This window comes from Ostrea edulis, chromosome 2 (assembly GCF_947568905.1).
Source record: "Ostrea edulis chromosome 2, xbOstEdul1.1, whole genome shotgun sequence".
Classification (NCBI taxonomy): Eukaryota; Metazoa; Mollusca; class Bivalvia; order Ostreida; family Ostreidae; genus Ostrea; species Ostrea edulis.
The window spans coordinates 54,430,183-54,456,309 of record NC_079165.1 but is presented as its reverse complement, the minus strand read 5'-3'; the positions used below and the strand labels follow the sequence as shown (position 1 = coordinate 54,456,309).

The 26,127-nt window shown below is 34.8% G+C and overlaps 1 protein-coding gene and 1 long non-coding RNA gene across 2 annotated transcripts in view; one reads left to right on the top strand and one right to left on the bottom strand.

Moving 5' to 3' along the window:
* Positions 1-26,127, top strand: part of LOC125679294 (uncharacterized) — a 280,879-nt gene that overhangs the window by 71,479 nt on the left and 183,273 nt on the right. Inside the window, exons 21-26 of the mRNA XM_056154454.1 lie at positions 1,241-1,373; positions 1,658-1,921; positions 6,092-6,283; positions 8,443-8,589; positions 14,196-14,406; positions 25,714-25,746. Coding sequence (XP_056010429.1) covers positions 1,241-1,373; positions 1,658-1,921; positions 6,092-6,283; positions 8,443-8,589; positions 14,196-14,406; positions 25,714-25,746 — 980 coding nt within the window. The remainder of the gene's footprint in view (positions 1-1,240; positions 1,374-1,657; positions 1,922-6,091; positions 6,284-8,442; positions 8,590-14,195; positions 14,407-25,713; positions 25,747-26,127) is intronic.
* On the bottom strand, positions 16,845-17,846 carry LOC130051802 (uncharacterized). The gene is made up of 2 exons (XR_008800060.1): positions 17,374-17,846; positions 16,845-17,145 (listed from the first exon to the last, which is right to left on the bottom strand). It is a non-coding gene; the product is annotated as an uncharacterized LOC130051802 (long non-coding RNA).

Below are 26,127 nucleotides of genomic sequence, written 5' to 3'. Positions count from 1 at the left end.
TGAATTTCTTGTGAACAAATTCATGTGAACAGCATTTTACGTGAGGCACATTTGCCTATATTTATATTGCAAATCGCATTTTCCTCTATGAACCAACCAATTTCAGCGCGCGACACAATCCGTTCACATTGACTATGAATGGATTGTGAACTAGCTTAAAGCACTCGACTGAAAGAGTGTAATAATTTGAAAAAGATAGAACATCTGTTACAAAGATCTCGCAAGTCACACCTTTGGATTAAGATTGTAAACTTACGTGGATTATCATCCCAATCTTGCGGTCTCCTACCTCCAAAATACAGTGCACCTTGCAATGTTGATAAAAGGCAGGGTGAGACGAAATGTGACGTCATGTCTATGTGTTGACGTACGTCACAATAACTACTGTGACAGAGGCTAGGAGTTCGTTTTATGCAACAAAATAGAAGCAATGTAAACAAGCGGTGTTTTAGTAAATGAATATAAATATAAGAAATGAACATCACTTTTGAGCTGTTCATGGTCAATATGAACGGATTTGGATTTGAGGCAAATTCTGTGAATCGCGCTAACATACAAACATACTATTCTGACCATGAACAGCTCAAAAGTGATGTTCATTTCTTAAGTGTATAGTCCCCGCCCACTGATATCATTATTAAACAAGTTGCTAAGCATGCAGATTAATTTCCTTCAACTGACTGCAGCTGGTCCACTGCTATAAATTAAAGAGTAAGTTTGGGTGAATTAATCATGATTATTTGACATACATTCATATAAAGTAGGCAATGGAAAATGATACATGCTGTTGATGTCCACGCAGAGTTAATGTCAAATTATCTATTAAGTAACACAAAGCAAAAACAAACAAAATTTCTTTCCCTTAATTACCCCTTTGCCGTTTTTCATAAAATCTTGTTAGGTCAGGATTTGAAAAGAGGAAATTATGCCTACTGATTGGCTAATTAATTTGTTTTCATTTAAAAAAAATAACTATATAATTATGACATCTGATTTTCGGAAAGGTTCCAAGGCACCAGGGGGTGCAAAGGGACAATTAACCTTCAATGCCCAAAGGGTTATCACAGAGAAAACAGTTGTAAATGTAGTATGAAGTAAATTTATATTTTAAGTATGTGGGCTTTCAAATGTACCCTAATTTGAATAAGCCCCAATAGGAGTAAGTTCCTTTTAGGAAAGCTTAAGTGCATAGAAAATGAAAATAACTTCAAAGTGAAAAGAATTGCTGTTGGTTTTGTAGGAATTTTGCAAACCTGACATTAGAAGAACAAACATACTATTCTCAGCTGTGTTTGGCAGAAGAAAACATCATGGAACTTAAGAATTCCCCACAGCGACTCAGCTTTGCCACAGCAGACACTTCTAGTGACAAGGTATGTACACTTAAAACATTTTCGTCACCTTACATGAGTTTGTGAACATATATAGAAGAAGGCTGTTGAGCTCTTAAGTCAAATACTGTACGTGGCATTGATAGCATATTAAACAAATCTTCATCCAGAAGATAGAACTGCTGTTTTTCAAGTTTGATGTGATTTTCATTTAGATAGTGCTGAAATAAATAGCTTAAATCATCTTGTGTATATCATGTCTCAGCAACCAAATAAAAAAAACCCCCAGAATGGTACATTCTGAAATGTTATGCAAAATTATACAGGGTTTGGTGGAGATTCGAAACATCATTCAGAATACCTTCAAAGCCCACAGATCTCAGCAGTTGCCTAAGTATTTTGTGCCTAAGTTGTTGCCTTATACCAGTGAGAAAATCCAGGAGTGTTTGAATACACTTAAACTTCTACCCTGCTTGGCATCTGACAGTGCAGACCAGAGACTCACTCTTTTGGGAGAAATCAAAAAGTCATTTGACGGAAATTTGTCGGGAACCATGCTGCTGCACATTTTGGACATTCTTCATGATCAGGTTTAAGTTATGAATAATGATGTTTAATTTAGTCATTTTTAAAGAAAAGATCTTATTTTCCTCTGCAGTAAATAATGAAGAGAATTTAGGTCACTGAGTTGTTTTCCCTTACAACAGGATGGCAGGGAATACAGTACCCGCAACGTTATTCTTGACATGATAAACGATAGAACACGATACACACACGATAGGATAGGATACACGCACGGTACGATAGGATACATGCACCATACGATAGGATACACGGTAAACCTGATAAACGCAAAACCAAATAAACGATCTTCACGATAGACCTGATAAATGCAAAATACGATAAACGATCTTCACGATAAACGGAAAACCTGATAGAAATATTGTAAATTTGGAAACAATTTAGACAAAACGAAATTTTGATACCTACAACATAATTACATTATGTTGATAATAATATTGAAGGATTTCAATATTCATTATACCCCCCGAACGAGGTTCAGGGGGGGTATATAGGAATCATTCTGTCTGTCTGTCCGTCTGTGCATATTCGTGTCCGGGCCATAACTTCTTTGTTCTTTGACTTAGGCATACCATATTTGGCATACAGGTGAATCACCATGAGACGATGTGTCAACTACCTTCATGACCTCTATATGACCTTGACCTCAAGGTCAAAATTAAAGGTTTTTTACAATGGATTCGTGTCCTGGACATAACTTCTTTGTTCTTTGACATAGGCATACCATATTTGACACATGAGTGTATCACCATGAGACGATGTGTCATGTACCTTCATGACCTCCATATGACCTTGAACTTTGACCCCAAGGTCAAAGTTGATTATAGAGTTTTGACATAGTCATACCATAAGACATGGATATATCACCATGAGACTATGTGTCATGTACATTCATGACCTCTTTATGACCTTGACCTTTGATCTCAAGGTCAAAATTATAGGTTTATGTCATGGATTTGTGTTCGGACTATATCTTCCATTTTCTTCTACAAAGGCATACCATATTTTTACACTCAGGAAAGAGGTAATTTATACCTATTAACAACACTCTTGTTATATACCTAAAACGTATAATTTCTTTAATACACGGTCGTTCGTTGTTTTTTGTTTTTTAAAAATTCTTTTTATATTTTTTTTTTACGCCATCACAGCTAAAATCAGAAAACTAAACCGTATATCTCAACTATACCGTATATATATGGTAATTAATTCATTATTTGATACCTATATGAATTTTCTCAGCCAATGATTCTAAAACTTATATTGTCACCTAATGTTTAATACATAAATTATACAGGGAATTAACTAAATGTAATATAATATAGTGATATCATGCTTCAGTAGCTCTCTTATTCTAATATCTATTATCTTTAATATGAAATAAAACCAAGAAATATATTGTGCCTAGCGAAGAGGGGAATTATTTTGCATCAAACTTTAAAATCACTGCTCATTCAACAACTACAATTATTTTCATAACGACCGCTTTAAAAAAATTCACTGCACTACACCATATGCTCATATGTTAGATATTATATGAGTGATAATTGATAGTCATAAGTAATTGGAACATATTTATTTGAATTGATTTTTGTTAACAAAAAATAAACGAACTATTAAAAAAAACATAAACAAAAGCTGGCTTGTTTTAAATTCGCAATTTTGAAACACTTAAAAATTGTGTGTTTATAAGTATGTAAAAAATTCAAATAATCATCAAAACCAGCATATTTCCAGTATCTACATGTACGACTATTGGTACATGTGTACATGTACAAGTAAAACAAACTGATGACAGCTGAATCGTGCCCAGTTGAGCAGAATTTTGGGGGATGCAACACCCTTGCAGCAACCCTTTTAAAACTTTTAATCTTCTAAATATGTGAAATACAATGTTCCTGAGAATTTTTGCCGTCAAAACACGGGTGATACACAAAATCAGATATAATTAAGGATGCGCACAAATTCAGTAGTTGGTATATACAGGTGGAAAAAATCGGAAGAAAAAGAACCATTATTAAAATTTACATGTATGTAATAAACAATGTAATTTACTGATTTTTCCTTTCGAATCGGAACTTCCTATTTCTCTGTTAGTGTTAATTACATACATGCCAACTTTTGAAAATCCCCATGGGGGATTTTGCGTGCGACGACCTTTTTTCAACTCTCAAAATTCACGACATTTTACCATGAAAATAAATATTTGTCTTTTCAAATAAAATACCAATCTAATAATTATACATGTATCATACATCAAGTGTGTTTGACCATTAACTTTAACAAAACTATATAAAAAAAAAACTTTGAAAGATATACATAAGTATTTTATTAAAATCATCTATTCAGCAAAAAATCCTCTCCAACAAGTCACATACATATTATCAAATAATACTTAAAATTGCATCCTTTTACACCATATACACAATGGCTGGTCTATATATCAAAATTTAAATTGAAGCACATGCATTTAGGTACGACTACAAAGGCGATCTTGGTTGTCTGTAAACATGGGCTTGCAGAGTCTGGTGGAACAATCTGCATTGCAACCAGAAAAGGAGTGGTCTGCCCTGCTATGAAGTTTGCGAACAAAACCTTTGCACCCATGACATCTGAAATAATTACCAGGAAAAAAAACACATCAAAATATACGTTTTTACTTGTAAAATAAGGCTACTTGCTAATATAAAATTCAGTACAGACTTGTGCAAATTATGCATCACAAAGTCTATTGAATACTACACTATACAGACTATGTAATACATCGCTATAGACAGATAGATTCGGATAGTCTATATTATTATAGTTGGAAAAACATATATTTGACGTACCTTTAATATTGCATATTTTGGATGCTGTCAGCGAGAGGCAAAAATCGGGAATGTCCGATTGTTTGGTGGTGACACTATTATCACGTTTGTGTAAAGGATATGTCAATTTGAAATCGGTCTTCCTGATTAATTACTATCAAAACATGCTCTGCACTGTCCAATAAGCACCCCGACACAGGCAGACCAGGTAAATTACATCACCCGGCCCCGATACCATGCGACACAGGTAAACAGCAATGGCTGACTATTGTCCCGATTTCTGATTGGCCAGTTCAGAAATGACATGGGATTTCAAATTCCGGTTGGAAATGGGGGTTTGTTGTCGTAAAATGGGAGATATTTTTAGAAAATCGGGATTTCGGGATATTTTTGCAATCCCGATCGGGATATCGGGATTTGCCTTTTCAACTGCTTCAAATCGGGAGAATCCTGAACAAATCGGGAAAGTTGGCATGTATGTTAATTACAAATAATTGTTTCTCGACAAGGAAATGTTTATGAACTTCAGACGAAGGAGCTTTCAGATTTTTTGTCCTCGGTTTGCTCGATAAACCACTACCTACTTTCCAGACTACTTAGAATGAAATTGTGATAAATTTTCACCCTCTCTGGACAGAAAAATAGCTCTTCTTCTGTCTTAGAATAGACAGCTTTATGTTCTACTTCAAATATACTGTCTTTCCTCGATTCCTAAAAATAGCTTCTTTAACAAAACGAATAAAGCTTTCAGAAAGTATTGTACTTTTTCATTAGATTTAATATCCGATCCCGATAGTTTTCGAAGCTACATGATAAACGATTTTTACGATAAACGGAAAACCTGATACACACAAAACACAATACACGATAGACCTGATAAATGCAAAACACAATAGAAAACGGAAAACCTGATACACAATAGGATAGGATACATGCACAATATGATAGGATACACACACGATAGGAATTTCAAGAATAACGTTGTGGGTACTGTATACTCAGTATGAACACTTTTGGGGGCATTTGTGTTATATTGTTTTATATTGCTGCTGAATACTAGAATTTAGCTTATGCAGAACAAGAAAATTATTATAGATTTCATAGCCCTTGGAGCTTGTGATGCTTTTAACTAATACTCAGGGCTCAGTTGTACGAAGGTTAGTTAACTTTAACTGACAGTTAACTTGCCATTAACTTAAACACTCATATAGCGTTAACTCGAAGTTAACTGTCAGTTAAACTTGAACTTACTTTTGTGCAACTGACCGATAAGGCCTGTGGGCCTCTTGTTTAATTTAGTGAACAAAGATTTTTTTGAATAATGCTCTGTTAGATTTTTTAAAACTTTTATAATGTATGTTCCAATAGGGAGCACTGATGCTTGCTAGAACAGACAAGTTCACACAGGCCGTTAGTATCAGGTTTGCTTCAGAAATGATGAAACGACTGGAGAAATTTTCTGCAACAGAGACCATGTCAAAAGGGCTATTCACATCTGCCATTGGTCAAAGTTCGCATGTATGGACAAGAGACTCTTTAGTATCCAAAATTGTTCAAGAGGTAAAATATGTTTGTCTGAAACTTTGATAAGTAAATGTAATGGTCCAGAAATATAATCACCAATTTTTCAAGGGTTTACTTATGGTTTTTAGCTCACCAGAGCTGAAAGCACAAGGGAGCTTTTCTGATCAAATTTGTCTGTTGTTCGTCCATCTGTCTGTAAACTTTTCATACTTTCGACTTCTTTTCCAGAACCACTAGGCCATTTTCAACCAAACTTGGTACAAATCATTCTTGGGTGAAGGGAATTCAAATTTGTTCAAATGAAGGACCATTCCTTCTTGATAGAGTGGAGATTCAAGTTTGTAAAAATCATGACCCCCTGAGGGTAAGATGAGGCCATAATAGGGGATTAAATTTTTACATGCAAATATATAGGGAAAAATCTTTAAAAATCTTCTCAAGAACCACCGAGCCAGAAAAGATTACATTTATATGAAAGCTTTCTGACATAGTGCAGGTTCAGGTTTGTGAAAACCATGGTCCCCAGGGATAGGGTGGGAGTCACTATAAGGGATCGCAGTTTTATATGCAAATATATAGGGAAAATCTTTGAAAATCTTGTTCTCAAGAACCATTGGGCCAAAGAAGTTTACATTTACTTAAAAGCTTCCTGACATAGTGCAGATTCAAGTTTGTAAAAATCATGGCCCCCAGGGGTAGGTTGGGGCCACAATAGGAATCAAAGTTTTACATGCGAATATGTAGGGGAAATCTTTAAATATGGACCAAGGTGACTCAGGTGAGCAATGTGGCCCATGGGCCTCTTGTTGAGTCATTAGCTCAATTGAACTTTTCTGATTACTCAATACCTGTCCGTCTCTCTGTAAACTTTACTAATTTTTTACCACAGGGTAAATTTCACCCAAACTTACCATAAAGCATTCATAGGTAAAATATTTTTCAAAGGAAGGGCCACACCCTTTTCAAAGGGGGAAATGATCTAGAAATAGTGAAAATATGGTGGCATCATTTAATGTCCTAGCTACTGCAGAGAAAAATGCAAGGCATTGGATTGGTCGACAAGCCGGGAATATGAGGCCATATACCATGCCAAGAATAGATAGGATACAGAATGGCTTCAATAGATCTATATATATATATATATATACTTAACCGCTTCATAAAATAAACATTATTTTAAAGAAATATATATTTTAAATCCATCGTTTAGTTTTAGCATTTTCAGAAATTTTAGTGTAAAATTACATTTGGGAGCCTATTTACTTTAAATGATAAAAGTAATTGTGACGTAATAATGATGATTACCATAATGTGTGTTACCGGTCAAATATTCAATTGATTTTGAGGTCACAAGTTCAAAGTTCAAGGGTCAATCTACTCTTACATAGGAAGATATTTTCTGCACAGTATCTTGAGAACCCATTGCTTTACAGACATTATAATTGATATATTGCTTCTCCATAATAGGCAGATGTCCCTTATTGATTTTAAGGTCAAACGGTCAAATATTAAGGACATAGTAAGATATTGCCCGCTCAATACCTTTAGGACCCTTTGCTTGACAGACATCAAACTTGGTTCACTGGTTCGACTTAAGGAAAAGATGACCCCCTATTGATTTTGGGGTCGCTAGATGAAAGGTCAAGGTTCAAGCTACTCTGGCCAAAGGAAGATGCTGTCTGCTCAATATCTTGAGAACTCCTTGCTTAACAGACATCAAACTCAGTACACTGCTACATCCTAAAGAGTAGATGACCCCAATTGGTTTTTAAGTCACAAGATCAAAGGTTATGACTCAAATGACTGCTTATTTGGAAATGCGTGCTCTGTTTCTTGAGAATCAAGTCTTGTCATATTGTTTTGTAAATTTTTAGGGTTTTTTGGAAAGAAGATAGCAATTTGGAAAATTTGTGAAGAAATTAGCAAGAAAAAGATTTTAATATTGTTGGGGTTGCCCATTACTAGTAGATAGCCTATGTTTTTCACTGTCGTTACAGACATTCTGAATTTATGTCAGGGAACTTATGGTTTAAAATCATTTCTTGTTTTTGATGTTGTGCTACATGTATTTCCAAGGTTTTGACAAAGTGTTATTTCATATACAAAGAACTAGCCAGGTTATGAATTTCCCTTCAATTCTGTGACTAGTATTGTGATCACTTTAATATTATGTTTCATATCTATGCATCTTGTAGAAAGATCCCGTAAAAGTCTCCTTGATCCTAGAGTTTTTGGAGGACTATCTAGGTCTGATCAAGATTCCATTATGGAGAGAATCAGAAGAAGATGAACACTACCTGTACTCTACAACGGCAAACTTGTCACCACCTGCTGTTAAACTGGTGAGAAGTCAATCTGTACATATAGTCTGTGTACGAGGACTTGGTACACAAGTAGACTGCATGCTATCTGGTACACAAAGTACAACATGGAAATATAATAGTATGGTGAAACACAGTTACAACAAACACACTTATAACAACATTATAGATGTTCTATGTAGTTAACAAAATATTTTTTAAAAAGGCTGGATATGATGAATTATGCTTAAAACGAATTAAAAGTGACCTGTCCTGGGCACTCTGCTATAACTGTGTTCTACTGTAGGACTTTACCAACAATTTTTTATGCATAATTTTGTATTGAAGTGTGTTGAATTGATTTCATTCATTAACATAGATTTGAGTGTAGAGTTTGATCTGATGCCGTGCCTGTCATTGAGACGTGATCCAACTCTTTGGATCAGGTTACTGTACTAATGATAAAGGACCTCCCCACTTTAGCTGTAGCATGTGGTCCCTTTTCACCATCCCTCTTTTCAAAGAAAAAATTATTTTTATGCCCCTGAGATCGAAGATCGGGGGGCATATTGTTTTTGTCCTGTCTCTCATTCTGTCATTCTGTCTGAAACTTTAACCTTGCTAATAACTTTTGAACAGTAAGTGATAGAGCTTTGATATTTCACATGGGTATTCCTTGTGACAAGACCTTTCCGTGGGTACCAACATTTTTGACCCCTTGACCTTGGAGTTTGACCTACTTTTTGAAAACTTTAACCTTGCTAATAACTTTTAAACAGTAAGAGATAGAGCTTTGATATTTCACATGAGTATTCCTTGTTACAAGACTTTCCGTTGGTATTGAACCTTTTGACCTTGACATTTGACCTACTTTTAATTTTTTTTTTTACATTGGTCATAACTTCTAAATGGTAAATATTAGAGCTTTCATATTGTACATGAGCATTTCTTTTGACAAGATCTTTCTACTAGTACCAAGATATTTGCCCTTGTGACCTTGGCCATCTTCGGAATTGGCCATTATCGGGGGCATTTGTGTTTCACAAACACATCTTGTTTTTTTATATGTTTTCAAGGGAAAGATAATAACTTTAATACATGAACTTTGGAACATACAGCTTTAAGCAGATTAAAGAGACTGAATGTCTGATAGAGAGAGAGAGAGAGAGAGAGAGAGAGAGAGAGAGAGAGAGTTGAAATGTGTATTCTCCAAATAACACAGGGACGTAACAACAGGAAGAGGGAGGGGCTGCCCCTACTCCTCATTTACATGTAGTCAACAATACCGTGTGGCCTGATGAGTGTTTCGAGCAACAGTTCTTAATGTTGACAAACTTTTCAGTAAAATAAAATGCCAAACCTCTAAGTTAAGGTATTATTGAACATGCTGGGGCATTGCAAATTGTAATTCAAACTTTGTTTTACTAAATCATTGGGGGCCATATGTCACAGCTAAAGTGGGGAGGTCCTTTATTATATACCCCTTATGTATTTTAAAATATATGTTTATATGATAATGAATGTATTCCTGATCATCAAAAACACAAACATATAGTGAAATTATATATTGTGTACACAATTTTGTTTATAACACAGTCAATCATTTTCCACGAAAAAACTTGCTTTGATGCATTGTGATGTCATTAGTTTCAGAGAGACATGATATGGATTCAGATAACCCCAGTGTGGTGATCAGTTAGATCTCACTCTGTGAATTTTACAGAACATGTGGATCAAAATACAGATTATTGATGGGTACATGATAAATACATGGAATTGCTGTTAAATTGCAGTACTGTTCAGTTAAAAAATATATTTTATTTTTGAAAATACATGAGGGTATGAACTGCGATGCTTCATGCTGGTATATTTCATGAAGCACATTGATGTTTTATTAAAAGTGTGCTGGCAGTTTATATTTTAGTTTATAGTTGATATAAAGAGGCAGCTTCCCCTTTTCAGCTCACCTGAGGCAAAGTCTCAAGTGAGCTTTTTGGATTGTCTGTTGTTGTTATTGTCATATTTTCATAATTTTCTCCAGAACCACTGCACCAATTTCAGTCAAACTTGGTACAAATCATTCTTGTATAATTCCTATGTTATTTATTACAATTGTTTTGATTGGACAAAAATAAAGCTGAACAAAAGTTTATACATCAATAAATCCGAAAACGCAATGTATTCATTCACGCCTGAAAACAAATAACATATAGTGCTGGGAAACTATTCAAATTTTTGCAATTGTTAATAAAGTGAATGAATTGGAATTATAAGAATCAAACATTTCTTTTGAAGAATTTATTGATGTGTAAACTCAGGACATTTTACTCACAAACTTAACATAAAAGTGCTTTGCACTTTTATTCAGTTTGTGAGTAAAATGTCCGGAGTTTACACATCGATAAATTCTTCAAAAAGAATGTTTAATCCTATAGTAAAGAAGATTCAAGTTTGTAGAAATTAAGGGCTATGTCTATTTCAAAGGGGAGATAATCAAGAAAAGGCAAAAATAAGGTGGGGTCATTCTAAAATCTTCTGATGAATAACCACTGGGCCAGGAAAGTTCAGATTTACATAAAAGCTTCCTGACATAGTATAGATTTAAGTTTCTTCAAATCATGGCCCCTGGGGATATGATGGGGCAACAATATTTATCCAATTTTTGTAAAGGATATATATATATTTGGAGAAAATCTTTAAAAATCTTCTTAATAACGGCAGAGCAATGATCATTCATATTAATATGCAAGCATCTCCAGGTAGTTCATATTAAAGCTTCTGCACATTATGGCGCCCGGGGAGGGTGGAGTCACAATAGGGGGATCTGTACTGACTCAGTATGCTTCATCTCTTTATTCGGTAGTGATGTAGTAAAAGACTGTAAACTACAAAATAACGACCTTCAACCACAAGAAGATACATACAAAATGCTCTGATTGAAATATAAACTCTGAATTATGCTAAAGTTTTTTTAAGTCAGTAAGCAGTTGGGGATTTTCGAGTTCTTCCATTCCATGCGTATTTTGTGTTTTAGAATCTACCTAAGTCACATGATTTGATGATTATTTTAGGCATGCTTACTTCCGATTTAGATAACAATCAGAAATCTTTCGTTCATAAATTTATTTTACTTACTGGTTTTGATACTGTATTTAAGAACAGTGTTATTGGTGTGTGGCAGAGGGATGTAATACAGATTTATGGAAGAGGGGGAAACAGGCATGTACCATCGTTTTCAGGGGGGGGGGGGGGGGGGGGGGGGGTGTAGCTGGAGAAGATGTCTTCAATTTTGTCTAAAATACTTCTCAAGAATAAATAAACATATCAAAACAAACAAAACCTAACAGTTCTTATGACTGATATTCAAAATCTTTCAAATTCCAAATACATGGAGGAGGGTTAAGTAGTAACATGCGACTCTAAATACCTCAATATATATATATATATGGAAGGGGGGGGGGGTAGTAGCATATCTTATCTATTGTCTCAAAGAAATTTTTCCCCAAACTCTGATTCTTGAATCTTGGGGGAGAACTCATGGATTCTCTACATGACTTCGACCTTGCGTTACCATTCACTTCTGCCATAAAAAGTTGGGGGGGGGGGGGGGGGGGGGGGGGGGGGGTCATGAAATACATCTTTATTTGTATATGAAAATGATAGAAAATGATGGTTGTCAAAAGGGGGACCATTTTCTCCCCCCTCCCTGATTCTACGTGCATTGGAAATACTCCATTATCAGATTTGTAATAATGCCAGTGGTACCCAATATTTGTAAAGCTAAATCATATGATGTAATAACTTTTAATAGCTGGTATGTCTTGGGTTTTTTTACCACATTTTTATTGATAATTTCCAACAATTCAATAATTTTTTTTTAGCAATCAGCAATTGACTTTCAAGAGCTTCAGATCAAAAATTTTGTATGTACATGTATCTACACCAACATTTTTAGAGAGGATTTCCAAATTATGCCCATTCGCAACCTTACATAGCCTTTGTAGGTTACTTTTACAGTAAAAAGAAGTAGGTTACTTTTACAGTAAAAAGAACAAGAAACACTCATCTGTAACAAAACTTTCCTCAGTTCGATACTTGGAATGTATAGAATCAACATTCATATTAATAGGCTCTAAACTTGTGTATTTACATTGTGACAATAAACCGGAAATGACTATGCCTAAAAAAAATTGACGTAATAGTGACTAAATGCAGAATAATCACGGACATGGAAGAACTCGAAAATCCGCTATTTATATGATAATGGCAAGAAAGAGATAACAACACAGTATGAAATAAAGTAAATACTCCTTAAATATTCACAAGTGTAACATATAATGACTAGCTTGTCAGAAAATTTTGTTGTAACAGTATTTGTAAACAAGTGGAAATTGTGCTTAAAACATGCAGGGCAATAACTCTTCAATAAAAAAAAGGGTTAAAGTTGTATGGTCCAAATTTCGACAATTTTTTTCCACCTTGTAAAACGGCTGTTAAATCATCGCATATACGTATTTTTGAGACTGTACAACATGTCATACATTATTTCACCTGTTTGAACCAGAATTTCTTGATTTCAAATTGGCGTTTACTAACAACCGTCACTCAGCCATTTTAAGTGACAGTCATGTTTGCAGTTCAAACTTTCAAATCATCAGCGGCCTTATCTGTGTAAAGCTGTTTATTTTTGTTACAACAGTACCTGGCCATAAGTTTAATAGAAATAAGAATATCAAATACCTCTTAGCAATTCATTGTTTTACGCTTTTTTAACCTTAAAATTAGACAGTTGCATCTGAGTTAATACATCATGTTAGGATTCCCCTGATGCACGTGGGGCTATTTATAGACGCCTAACAGACAATAATTTATGCTTCATCCGGAACACCTCTTCTCTTTCACTAAAAAAACACTGTGTTTTCGATGAAAGGCCCGAGTTGTTCAGGATGATTTATGCGTACCACACTATATTTACATTTTTAGAAATCTTCTCACTGTTTTCTTTTACATGCAAATGTTTTCAAGCATGTAATTAAGGGAAAATTAATAACTTAAAATTTTTCATGGGAATAAAGATTGAAAAAAACTTTTTAAAATCACAACAGTTGATAAACAGCAAAGACCAAGGTGACTTGGCTGAGCGATGTGAGCCATGGACCTCTTGTTGCTATTGTTTGTTCTGTAACAAAAATGTGTCAATTATTTTATCAATATAAAACTTAAATACACTTAGCCTATAATTTGAAATTGTGTTTGTTTCAAAACCTATTTGCGACTGATCCCAAAAAAATCCCAATTACACAGATTTCTTCTTCTTTTCATAAAAAATCTATTGTGTATTTTTTGTCCCCAACCAAGCACCATGTTTATCTACAATGACTCAATAATGCTAAGAGAGTTCCGAATGGCCACGTTTGAATGATTAGTTTGAGGGAAAGAACGCTTTATAAAGAACAGACAGTTTTAGATGAGAAAAGAATGGTTTGATCGTAGAACAGAGCGCTTTGGCCCATGAACGGAATGCTAAACAATTTTAATTGATTGGTTTGGTGTCGGTTATAGAACGGTTTATTCGGTATAGTAGTACACCTCAGGGTCTGTAACTACAACTATTTTCTGATATCATTTCCTATGTATCCTTGTTTCAGAGAGATTTCTGGAGTAAAGGCGTGGCAACACAGAACATTGTAGTGATGCAGAAAACCTACAGTTTTGTCCATGGTCTACCAGAGCACCTTATTTCATTGGTCCTGGGTGCCACATCCCGCTATGGTCGACTTGTTGCCATGACCAGTGATGGTGCTGTTTTTCAAATGGGAGCAGTCCAGACCACCATCATACAGCACCAAGGCATTGTTGGTAGGTACTAAAATGATGAATTGATGAGGTCCATTTTCACCAGCAAATTAGTTTAGAGTGCAACAAATTTCCCATCTTACAATTTTGTTCCTGACTGTACCTTAGTATGGCATCAAGTTAAAAATTTGGCAAACACAAAACAAATACAAGTTAAAATTGCTTAACAACTCCCCAAAAGTATTCTTCATAACAGAAAAAAGTGCACCAAATGAAGTGCTCTGATCATGTTCTTTGTGTTAAATTACAGTGGAACCCCGTTATTACGTTTTCCATTTTGTCACGATAAAATAACGTAATACCGGGGGCAACATAATAAACGTTCCAAGTGAAATCTGTTAAAGATATCATTTGGAAATTGTATATCTTCCGTTGGTACTCCGTGAAGGAGTGTGTGAATATATCTTTACTGTTTTTGTTTAAAAGACTATGATACTTTGTTTTATTTACATTTTATCTGTAATGTCCGTAATTCTTCATATTCTTATCCCTTTTCTTTATTTCTGGTGTAGGATACATAAGGATGTTTTGAAAAACGTTGCTTTTCTGCATTCATTTGGACCGCCATTTTGTTCAACTTTAACACAATGCGTTCATGTAAATTTCTATCAATAACTCGTTCTGGTTCATATTCAACATTCGTATAAAAAAATAACAAAACATCGTTTTTATTAAGTTCTCTTATTACACAATACACAACACAATAAAAAAAAATCTCACCCCAAAAAACAACAAAACTGTAGACACAAAACGCACACGATACCCAACACTTAGACACTTTTCTCACCAACGATAAACACAGAGAACAATTAAGCGCAATCCACATAAAAAACTATAATGATGCACGAAGATTTCATTTATGATGCTAAATGATGGCACTTAAATCACGTGCACATCAAGGGATTTTAGAATGTTCACTGAGGTAAATGCCGTGCACGAATCGGCCGATAACACAGAACAGTTTGATTGGTGTATGTATGGACGAGATTTACGAACACCCAAGCTGCATGTCCAAACAACGGACAATTTTTTAATTGAACACCTTTAGTCACCTATGTCCAAGCAGTCACCCAATCTGTTTTAACATTGCTACGATAAATCTTGTCCTTCATGTTTGGTACCAAAGCTGTCCGTAAATAGAGTTTTAATAGCGAAGGTAATCACACTATGCTGAACACGCAGGTGGTTGAGAAATTATTATTTCTTTGATTATCAAAATATGAAAAATGAAGTAAATTTCATAGAGTACAATTTCTAAATAAACATTATTTAATTGTTTATCACTGGCTTCGATACGGGGTATTCACCTGTATTGATGTCGCTAGATCTATCAAAGCTTGACCAGTCAAGTGTCTCTAATCCCCAAACAGACCATGAAATTTACATGGTGACTGCCTCAGACAGTCAAGGTGTGAATGGCTTATTATTTTGAGAATCACTATTGAATAATTAGGGGTTTATTACGTTTTTGTCGCAATTTTGACAACGTAGTACCGAGTCCCGGCATCTTAGGACAACGTAATAACGAGGTCTATTTTATATAGGTTTGTTAAGAAATGGTTTTGTGCTTTGAAATTTCAACGTAATATGCGGACTAACGTATTAAAGGGGGAACGTAATAACAGGGTTCCACTGTTATTTCTTTAATTGCTAAATTGCATTTGTGTTGTCTGTCCTTCAAAAACCTCTATGTTTGTTGGCTTTTTCAACAATGCTGTATCTTTATCAATGTTATTAATGTGTTTATTACAATTTCATATTCATTACGAACATGCAATAACTTGTGTGTACTGTGTAATCAGGAAGCCCTGGCTGCTATCATGATGAGAGTCCCTTGTCCATCCACAATCATTACAAAGGAATGAAACTTTGTATACTAGTATTAGTGCTTAACATTCATGTGTAGATGTGCAGATCCCCTATCTATGATATTTGAATTTGATGTAGATTCTACTGGTCTTAAATTGTCAAGTTCTTCAAATTTTTATGCTCCCCAAAAAATTTAGGGGGACCATATAGTCGCCATCCATCCCAGCTCATATTTCCTAAACCTTTTGTCAGAAATTTATATGATTGATCACAAATGTTCCTTGAGACAAGGACTTGTGGAACAATGTCTCTCAAGGTCATTTTGGAAAGGTCAACATCACTCAGAACATATACCTTTTATAAGGAAAAAGTTTCTTATTTCAACAGTTTTTTCAACAGGTATTGATCATATATCACACAATTAAGCATACATGCCAACTTTTAAAAATCCCCATGGGGGATTTTGCGCGCGACGACCTTTTTTCAAAGCTCAAAATTCACGACATTTTACCATGAAAATAAATATTTGTCCTTTCAAATAAAATATCAATCAAATCATTGTTAATGTATCATATATTAACACAACATCAAATGTGTTTGACCATTAACTATATAAAAAAAACTTTGAAAGATATACATTAATATTTTATTAAAATCATCTATTCAGCAAAAAATCTTCTCCAACAAGTCACATACATAATATCAAATAATATTTAAGGTTGCATCCTTTTACACCATACAATAAACATTGGCCGGTCTATATATCAAAATTTAAATTAAAGCACATGCATTTAGGTATGACTGCAAAGGCGATCTTGCTTGTCTGTAAACATGGGCTTGCAGAGACTGGTGGAATAATCTGCATTGCAACCAAAAAAGGAGTGATCTGCCCTGCTATGAAGTTTGCGAACAAAACCTTTGCACCCATGACATCTGAAATAATTACCAGGAAAAAAAAAAACGCATCAAAATATTCCGTTTTACTTGTAAATTAAGGCTACTTGCTAAATAAAAAATTCAGTACAGACTTGTGCGAATTACGCATCACAAAGTATATTTAATGAATACTACACTATATAGACTATATAATACATCGCTATAGATGGATAGATTTGGATAGCCTATATTATTATAGTTGGAAAAAATATATACTTGACGTACCTTATTGCAAATTTTGGATGCTGTCAGCGAGAGGCGGAATGTCCGATTGTTTGGTGGTGACACTAGCATCGTTGTCATTCACGTTTGTGTAAAGGATAGGTCAATTTGAAATCCATCTTCCCGATTAATTACTATCAAAACATGCTTCGTACTGTCCAATAAACACCCCGACACAGGCAGACCAACCCGACACCATGCGACACAGGTAAACAGCAATGGCTGACTATTGTCCCGATTTCTGATTGGCCAGTTCAGAAATGACGCGGGATTTCCAATTCTGGTCACGAGATTTCACGATTATCCCGCTTTCAAACTCGTTTTCAATCGTGAAATCGGAAATTTTGGTCGGAAAAAATTTCAAATCATGATTTTAGGGTAATTTTGCTTTCCCGATCGGGAAAGCGGGACCGGAGGGTAAAATCGGGAAGATCCCGCCTAAATCGGGAAAGTTGGCATGTATGATTAAGTAACAGGGTCAGGCAAATGGCGTTCAGACAAAGGTCACTCAATATCATTTTGGAAAGGTCAAGATCACTCAGAACATATACCTTATATGAAAATAATCTTCATTTCAACAATATTTCAACAGTTATTGATCATTGTGCGGGTCATTCGTCATATGAAGTAGTTCAGTGGTTAGATGCAGTTCAGGGATTATCCATCAGTTTCAGTTTTACTGATATTCTTATTGTACATGTAGTGCATCAAATTCATATGATAACTGAAGAATAATGACAGAATACCCTATTGGACATGTGGATTTTGTTGGGTACTCTGGTTTCCTCCCACAACATTGACTCCTCCTTAAGAGCCAGTATCCAAGCCAATGAAAAGCATTGGGTTGTATAACATGCTTTGTAATCGTTGTAAAATAAATAAAGTTTTAAAAAACAAATTTATAGCATGTCTCAACCAAGAAGGATAACTACTTATATGCTATTTTGATTTTAAGGAGGTACAACATACTAATTAAAGCTAACTGTCATGAATAAAAATATAGAATAAGAATATAGAATATGTGTAATAAATCAAAATTAAATGAACTTACCTCATTTAGTAAAATATTTCAATTTCAGTGTAAAATCATCAAGAAAAAATGTAAAGCCCTTGTGGGACTTGAATGCATGATCTATAGATTTAGTTGACAGCTTAATGCCTTAATTTAACCCACTGAACTAAACAAACAGGTGATGTAATTTAAAGGACAAAGACTATACATCTGGTTTATGTACGTCTGTTTGAAAAATTGTGATGTGTTATTCCTTCTTTAGCGATATGCAGTTTTACCATAGCATTAGAGAATTATGAGACTGATAATAAAATAGATTAGTAATATATATTATAGGTGGTAACTCAGTGTGCTTAACAACTACAAGGAATTTAAGTGATAAATCTTTCCCATGTTGAGCTGCACAAGGTTAAGGTCTAGAGTGTAGAAAATGTGACATAGCATGACATCCATTGTCCCGCAGTGTTTGTCATGTGTTAACAATTGTCGTCTGCATCATCGTCCTGCAGTGTTTGTCGTGTGTTTAGGCCAATTCAACTTAATTATTAGATTATCATCCAGGGTCACCAAAAAGTATGGGGCGGGTGGGAGGATTTTATATTTTAATTTCTATTTTCTGAGAGAAATATTAATGACAAACGAGTTTTTGTCAACAAAAGTGCATCATTTAATGCTAAATGGATATCAATCTATGCTTATTTCACAGACAAATTCCAGGTTAAGCTTTATTTTCAAACACAGAAAGATACCAAACTTCTTCAAGATATGAAGAACATTAATCCCTTTCATTTACGCCCGTATGAACGTGAGATATTAAGAAAACCATATGATCTATATTTTCCTCACGTGGATTTTCACGTTGCTATACCGGAAATGTAAACAAGAAGTGTAAATAACGGAGTCGGACATGAAAATTTTCCAGAAATCGCAAGTTTTGCAAAATAAAAAAAATCTGGGCGGTTCGATTTTTGAGGGGCAGGCGAGGATGATAATCTATCAATTAAGTTGAATTGGCCTAACAATTGAACATTTTTAACTTCTTCTTGATCACCATTGAAAGACTGATACATGTACAAGGTCTAAATTATTTTCATATGAATTTTTTTGTTTTAGGTTACCTGAGTTACTTGGGTGACCTATTGCAATTAGTCTGCATCTGTCATCCTGCATCATTCATCTGTCTTTTTCCTTTTTCCACTAAAAGTGTGTAATTGATGCCAGATGACTGAAATTCACTGGAGTTTTTACCCCCTCCCCCAAACTATTTCATGGGAATTGCAATGCTACTGTTGTCTATCATGCCAGTTTCGAGATTAGAGCTCTTTTGTGTAGGAGGTGCATTTAGTGTAACTTTGAATGCTGAAGTGGGACAGAGTGGAACTTGCAGTCGGTGAGAAAGATGATAAAATGTATTAAACCCGTCTTCTCTTTAAATATTTGATGTAGAAAATATAAAATACTTTCAAAAGAAATGTTTTACTAAAGTGGGAACATAAATGCAACGCCATATTTGCAAGTAAAATCCTAGTTATGATAGGTAGGTGCAACGAAATAACGTGATATGATAAGAATTTGAAGTATTCAATTACTCCTTGAATACTTATCATTTACTTAGTCTAGATGTATCAGTAGAAATCGGGTGATGAAACTGCATATGATAAACTTACTGAGTACATTCACTTATGCAGTGATGAATATTCGTCCCACTCCCGCATGTAAACAAGTTGTGCTTTGCGCCTTACTATGTACGGGAGTTCTCCAAAGGGGAATAGCTCGGACGTATCTCGAAACCGGCGTATTACATGGAGACTTAAACTACATGTATGACTATTATTGAAAAGATGATTAAAACATAAGGAATTTTTCATTTGTATTTTATTTTTACTCGTATATTTCTAAACATATTTTCACTTTATCCTGTGTCTGGTTATATCTGACAAGCCTTTGTTTTCATCATCTGTCATTACTGATGTTCAAGCGCGTGATGTATTCCGAAATCAGAAACAAAAATAATCTCATTAGATACTACATGAATAAACCACTTGATTGCGTTGCAATTGCTACCTTAAGCATCAAAACACTTAATCTTTGTGGGTTCACAAAGGGATCATCCAAATTGGCTACTATTTCCAAACTCCTATGATGCATCATCCTGCAAACAACCTGGGAGAGGCTATGGAAAATTTCGAGCCTCTGTAACACCAAAAGGTAATGAGGGCCCCATGTCAAAAACCCTATAGTGATAAGCCCGTGCATCTGTGCATGCATTCATTGACAGTTTTCCAGACTTTTTGGCTATCCCTGCAGCTTGAACTTATATCAGTGGGTTACAGATTCAAGTTTGAGTTTTCTTGACCTTTGAGCTTCGCAAACAATGCCACAAAGTGGGATCCTTTGTGATGAAATATGTATCTAGTGTCATAATTAGCCTGCACCTCAGATCTCCAGATTTTTTCCGCATTTAAAATATGGAAAAAATGCGAACGGGAGTATTGGGACTCTTTTTCCGGATAAATTTTTAAAATGTGGAAATGAGGGAATATGGAAATCTTTAACAGAAATGCAGAAATACCGAAATTTGTTAGTAAAAATGCAGAAATACGGAAATCTGTAACAAATATGCATAAATACAGAAATCTGTAATAGAAATACGGAAATCTGTAACTGAAATATGGAAATATGTAACAAATGCAGAAATAAAGAAAACTCTTCAATAAACTTCATTTAAATTCTTATAGGGATATTTATTACATCCTAATGAAACTTTAAGAGTTACAATTCAAAGCTCTGTTAACAAATGTACAGATAAATTGATAAAACCAAACATCTGCAACCATGTGCAGTTCTTTGATTTGTTCACTTCGACACTTGTTCAATATTTAATCATAAAATCACTCGAGTTTCACCCACAACAACTCCACCGGCCACCGTCAGTTCCATCCATTTTTTATGTATTTCAAAGGATCCGTACTCATATACACATTGTCGCAGTAAAAAAAAACTCACTTAGAAAGTCATGGTTGAAGGTACAAATTGGATCAAGTGCAATTTTTCGATTAAACTTTTTAAAAATCCTCATTTTGGAAATATTCACAATCATTCATGAAGAACAGCTACAGAACACTCTCTGAAAAAATTGAATGAAATTGCAAACAAGAATAATTAAAAAAACAAAACAACACAGCTAGACCCCATATAACCAGTGTTATTAAATTACACACGTCTCTAATTGATGATACCATAGTTATTTTGATAGTAAATTCAATATATAAGCAAGAATCCTAATGTCTATCTAGACAGTTAACCAGTCTATGAAATACACTGTAAATTGCTTGTATACATACCGTAATATCTGCATTCTCCAGCTACAAGTACATAAATTCTTTGTCAACTGTTGTAAAACGGCATTAAACATAAAATCCAATGGTTTCTTGTCTGGCTTCAAGGCCTAGCTTAGCCTAGGTCACGCAAGCCGCTTGACTTCCCACTCAAACGCCTTGGAGCGTTCTATTTAAAAATATTACACCGCGAGGGGGCGCTATCGAAAAACGGAAATGGCGACACCGAAGAAAACAAAGACCACAGCTGTTGTTCCAAATGTCAGTTTATGTGTCGCTTGTTCTAAAGAAAGCAAACGTTGTGTTTGGTCCTTCATTAGAGAAACCAGTGACGATATGACCAGAATTATGCTGACTTCACGAGAACTAGTATTATAATAATAATAATAAATTCTTTTATTTAGACAGGATAGCACAATTAGTACAAATGACTAGTTTACATTGTGGTCCTGTATAAAACATATTCACAGACAGATAAATGAGAGAATAGAAAAATAGATAACATAATATAAAAAATATACATAAAATACACACACGATATCACTGGGGAAAAAAATAAACGTATTACTATGCAGGTCTTCTTCAAACATTAATTGCGGTAGAATCGTATACAATAGCGATTTCCCATAGCTTGTTGGTAATACTGCCAACACGTCTGACCTATTTGCTAATTTAAGTAAACACTCTTTCTGTAAAGGTTTCAGTGAGAATTCGATTTTTAAATCTGATAAAACTTTGTTTATCTTCTGTTTGACTGCATCCGTCATCATTATGCATCAACCAATCAGCTGCTTTATCAGAATTCGGATAAGCCTCGTTATGGAGTGTAAATGTTTATCGTAGAATGCTCCTAGACGTTTGTCTCATAGAACACTGCATTGACAAACGTGTAGGTGACCTAGACTAGGCCTAGCTCCAATAAATAAATGAATAACACACCCGATGCTTTTAAATCATGAACCCAATCTCTCTTTAAGAGACTTTCTTTTCAAAGTGTTTAATATCAGTAGGGGTTAACTGAATATTTTTCTTAAGTTCAGCAGAGCTCCGTATTTTTTCCAGATGAAATTTTTTTTTTTAAGTTCTGCATTCTTGTTGCATTTCTGATTGAAAATAGACAAAGTCCAACTTTCCATATATTTTTTCTGTATTTTTTCCACATATTTTCCAGATTTTTTCCTCATTTCCTTACTTTCTTAGTTTCACCCATTTTTTCTGTATTTTTTCTGCATCTAAAATACGGAAAAAATATGGAAATATATGGAAATCTGGAGATCTGAGGTGCGGGAAATATTTCATTTCACCATCGAAAAACCATTTAAATACTGTTACTTTTTAGCTTATTAAACTTATTGGTACTGACTGATAAGCCCACTTTGGTTTACTTTGGCCACGTAATACATACGGTATAGCAGGATTTTTCCGCAAGTCTAAAATTTGGTGATTTGCTGGCTCAAACGTATGCTAAAAAATTTAGCCAAATAAATTTTGGTGGACAAAAAGAGTTATCTCTCTTGCAAATACTAAAGTTTCAATTAGGTGCATATTTGGTGAGTGAAATTTTGGTGGAAAACTATCTAACACTAAAATAAGCCAAATTTATCATTCTGTGGAAAACCCCCACAAAATGATAATTTGGATTAATTTTTTTGCATTATCTGGGGATTGATGCTTTATAAATAGGAATCTGATTCATAGTCGTTGACAATCATAAATAATACAGATTCCTCCATCAGATTTTGGAATTATACCAAGAGGATTGATGATTAAGGGAGGAGATGGGGCACATACCATATATACTCACCTATAAGTAAGATTTTTGGGAGTTAAAAATTGGTCCAAAACTCTACATTCGACTATAGGCGAGTCCTATAAGGACTAGCATTTTTTTGGACAGCGTAATGTAGAGTATTTTTTAAACAACTTCGTACTCCAATGATTACCATGATTAACATTGACTGCATGGACATACTATATTATTCATGTTTTCTAGGATTATATGCATAAAGTACAAATATTTACATATTTTAATATTTTATTCATCTTAGTGTATATTATTGAAATTATTTTGTTGAGAAAACGAATAAATTTCACAAAATATTATTTGAAAGAGAGGTGAAAATGTTAGAGCATTGATTTGAAATTGTCAACCGATTCTTGAAAGAAAGTTATACGACTTATAAGCGGGTCAATGGCAAATCCCTCCAAAATAGCCTACAAAATATATAACCGACTTACAGCGAACCGACCTATAGGTGAGTATATTCGGTATTTCTTCTGCAATATCAGCTAAAATTTGGTGTGTTACCTTCTGAAATAAATCTGTACTGGTTGATGAAGTGGTGGTTGGTTGTCAAGTTTCAACTCATTTTGGGTTCGAATAGAGGTCAGTAATGTTGAAGCCATGTTTTGTTCCGTTTATAGGAAAAACTTCATCGTCATCTGATGCTAGTTCTTCCTCCAAGGCTGAGAGGATGAGGCTTGTAGGTTTATGTAACAGTTATTTTTATGTCAAGTTATTTACTCCATTTAAATTGATGGACATGCTGTAATTTCCTATCCTCCATGTAGTCATAGAAGTACTCTGATTTAACATCATGAGAGGCGAATATCTGATAGATATGTTGGCATATGACAGTTGATCTAAAATAGGCTGCCATCTTGCGACAATTTCTGATGATAGCCAAATTCACAACAGACCATTGGGCAATTGTAATGGAGTCTAATTTCGGTTTGCTGGGACCTGAAAATGAGCTGCCCATCATTCTTGTTAGACTCTCTCTGTTTGAGTGGTATTAGAGTTGTCAAGTCATAGAAATCTTTGTAGCCCTGAGTTTATAGACTAAGGTAGGTTGGGGGTTCTGTCATGAATATGTACCTGTAGGAGTCTCTGCAGGTTTTTGCTGTCACATGGTAGAAGATACTGTGAATAAATGTGTCTTTGTTTGTCTCTGCTGTAACTGGGGTAACAGAGGATGGGTCCTTCACAGTTTTTTCTGGCTTTGCTTACCTTGTTCTGTATCCAAGGTCATTTGCAGGACATCTGAGCATCATTGCACTGAACTGTCATGGCCAGGCCAAGAGGGAATCAATGTCTTCCCCACATCAACAGCTGTCTCTGGTGTATGAGTACTGAGTCACTAGTATCCTCAGCAGTTAGTAGTGATCAGACAAGGATACCAGCTGTCGTTTTTCCGGATAGTTTCTCAAAAGTAGCCCATCTGTGACTAGCATGGACACAATACAATCACTGTGCAAGTTGCGATCTGACATTTTGTGTTGCTTTTGCGAGTATTAAATGTTTTATAATGGTATGAGTTCCTTTAAATCTGGTGGTGGGACTACGAGTTGCATGCATGACAGAATGAGGTGGAATTCATCAGGATAACAAAAGATACAACCATTACACATAGCTGCAGTCTAGGGAAAACATGAATAGCGCTTTGTGCTAGTCAAAATTTGTTTCCTTGCAAATGGCAACCAGTCATTGTTCTTTGTTATAATGTGGACAAATTTTTTGAAGTGACACTATTGTGGCGAGATTGATGGTCAAGTATCCCTAAAACTAAATTTCATTGGCTAAGGTCAGTTGTTATTTTTCAAATAAACTCTTTGGGAAATTTGATTGGTTATGATGGCCCTAGAGTGTCCCTCTCCATTAGTTGGTGCACAGTAAACATTACAAATTGCCTTTGTTATAAAGGCAGGTTGTGATTGGATAATTCATCAGAGGGTAGAGACAACTAAGCAACTAATAAATATTAAATCACAATTTGATTTTACCAAAACATTTCATTTTGGGCTTCTACAGCCTCACATGCTTTCCATTTGTTTTTATGCTATAGCACATCACACTTTTAGACAAAGAAAGCCAGAATTCAGTTGTAATGTATCTCACCTTTTCTAAAAAAATAATTAAATCATCCAAGTAAAATCCTCCTACTCAACATCCATGGAGCAGAAACTTTGATGAATGGGAATGTCTTGTTCCAGATTTATTACCGACAGATGTACAACCATTGTTGGGTAAGAGAAATGTAGAGAATTATTTTGCTATCTTTTGCCCATAGTTTGTCATTTTTGTTATTTCTGCCAGGGTTGTTCCAGGATTGGACTTTTGAGGAAGAGGGGAAATCACCTTTTTGTATTACTGCATGGTGTTGGTGGAGAGGGGTGGGGTGCTTTTTCCATTTGATGTGTGATTTTGATTATGGCAAATTCTTAAATTCTATATGGTAGGTTTACATAAAGTTGAAAATGTTAAAATGATATTCTGTTGTGAATTAATTAAAATTGAAAGCAGTTGGAATCGGGAGTGATAGCTTTGGTGACTGTGTTTTGGACGTTTTAAATGAAGTGTCAAGAAAAACATTTTATATTTATGTTAAGTAATTTTTAGCTCACCTG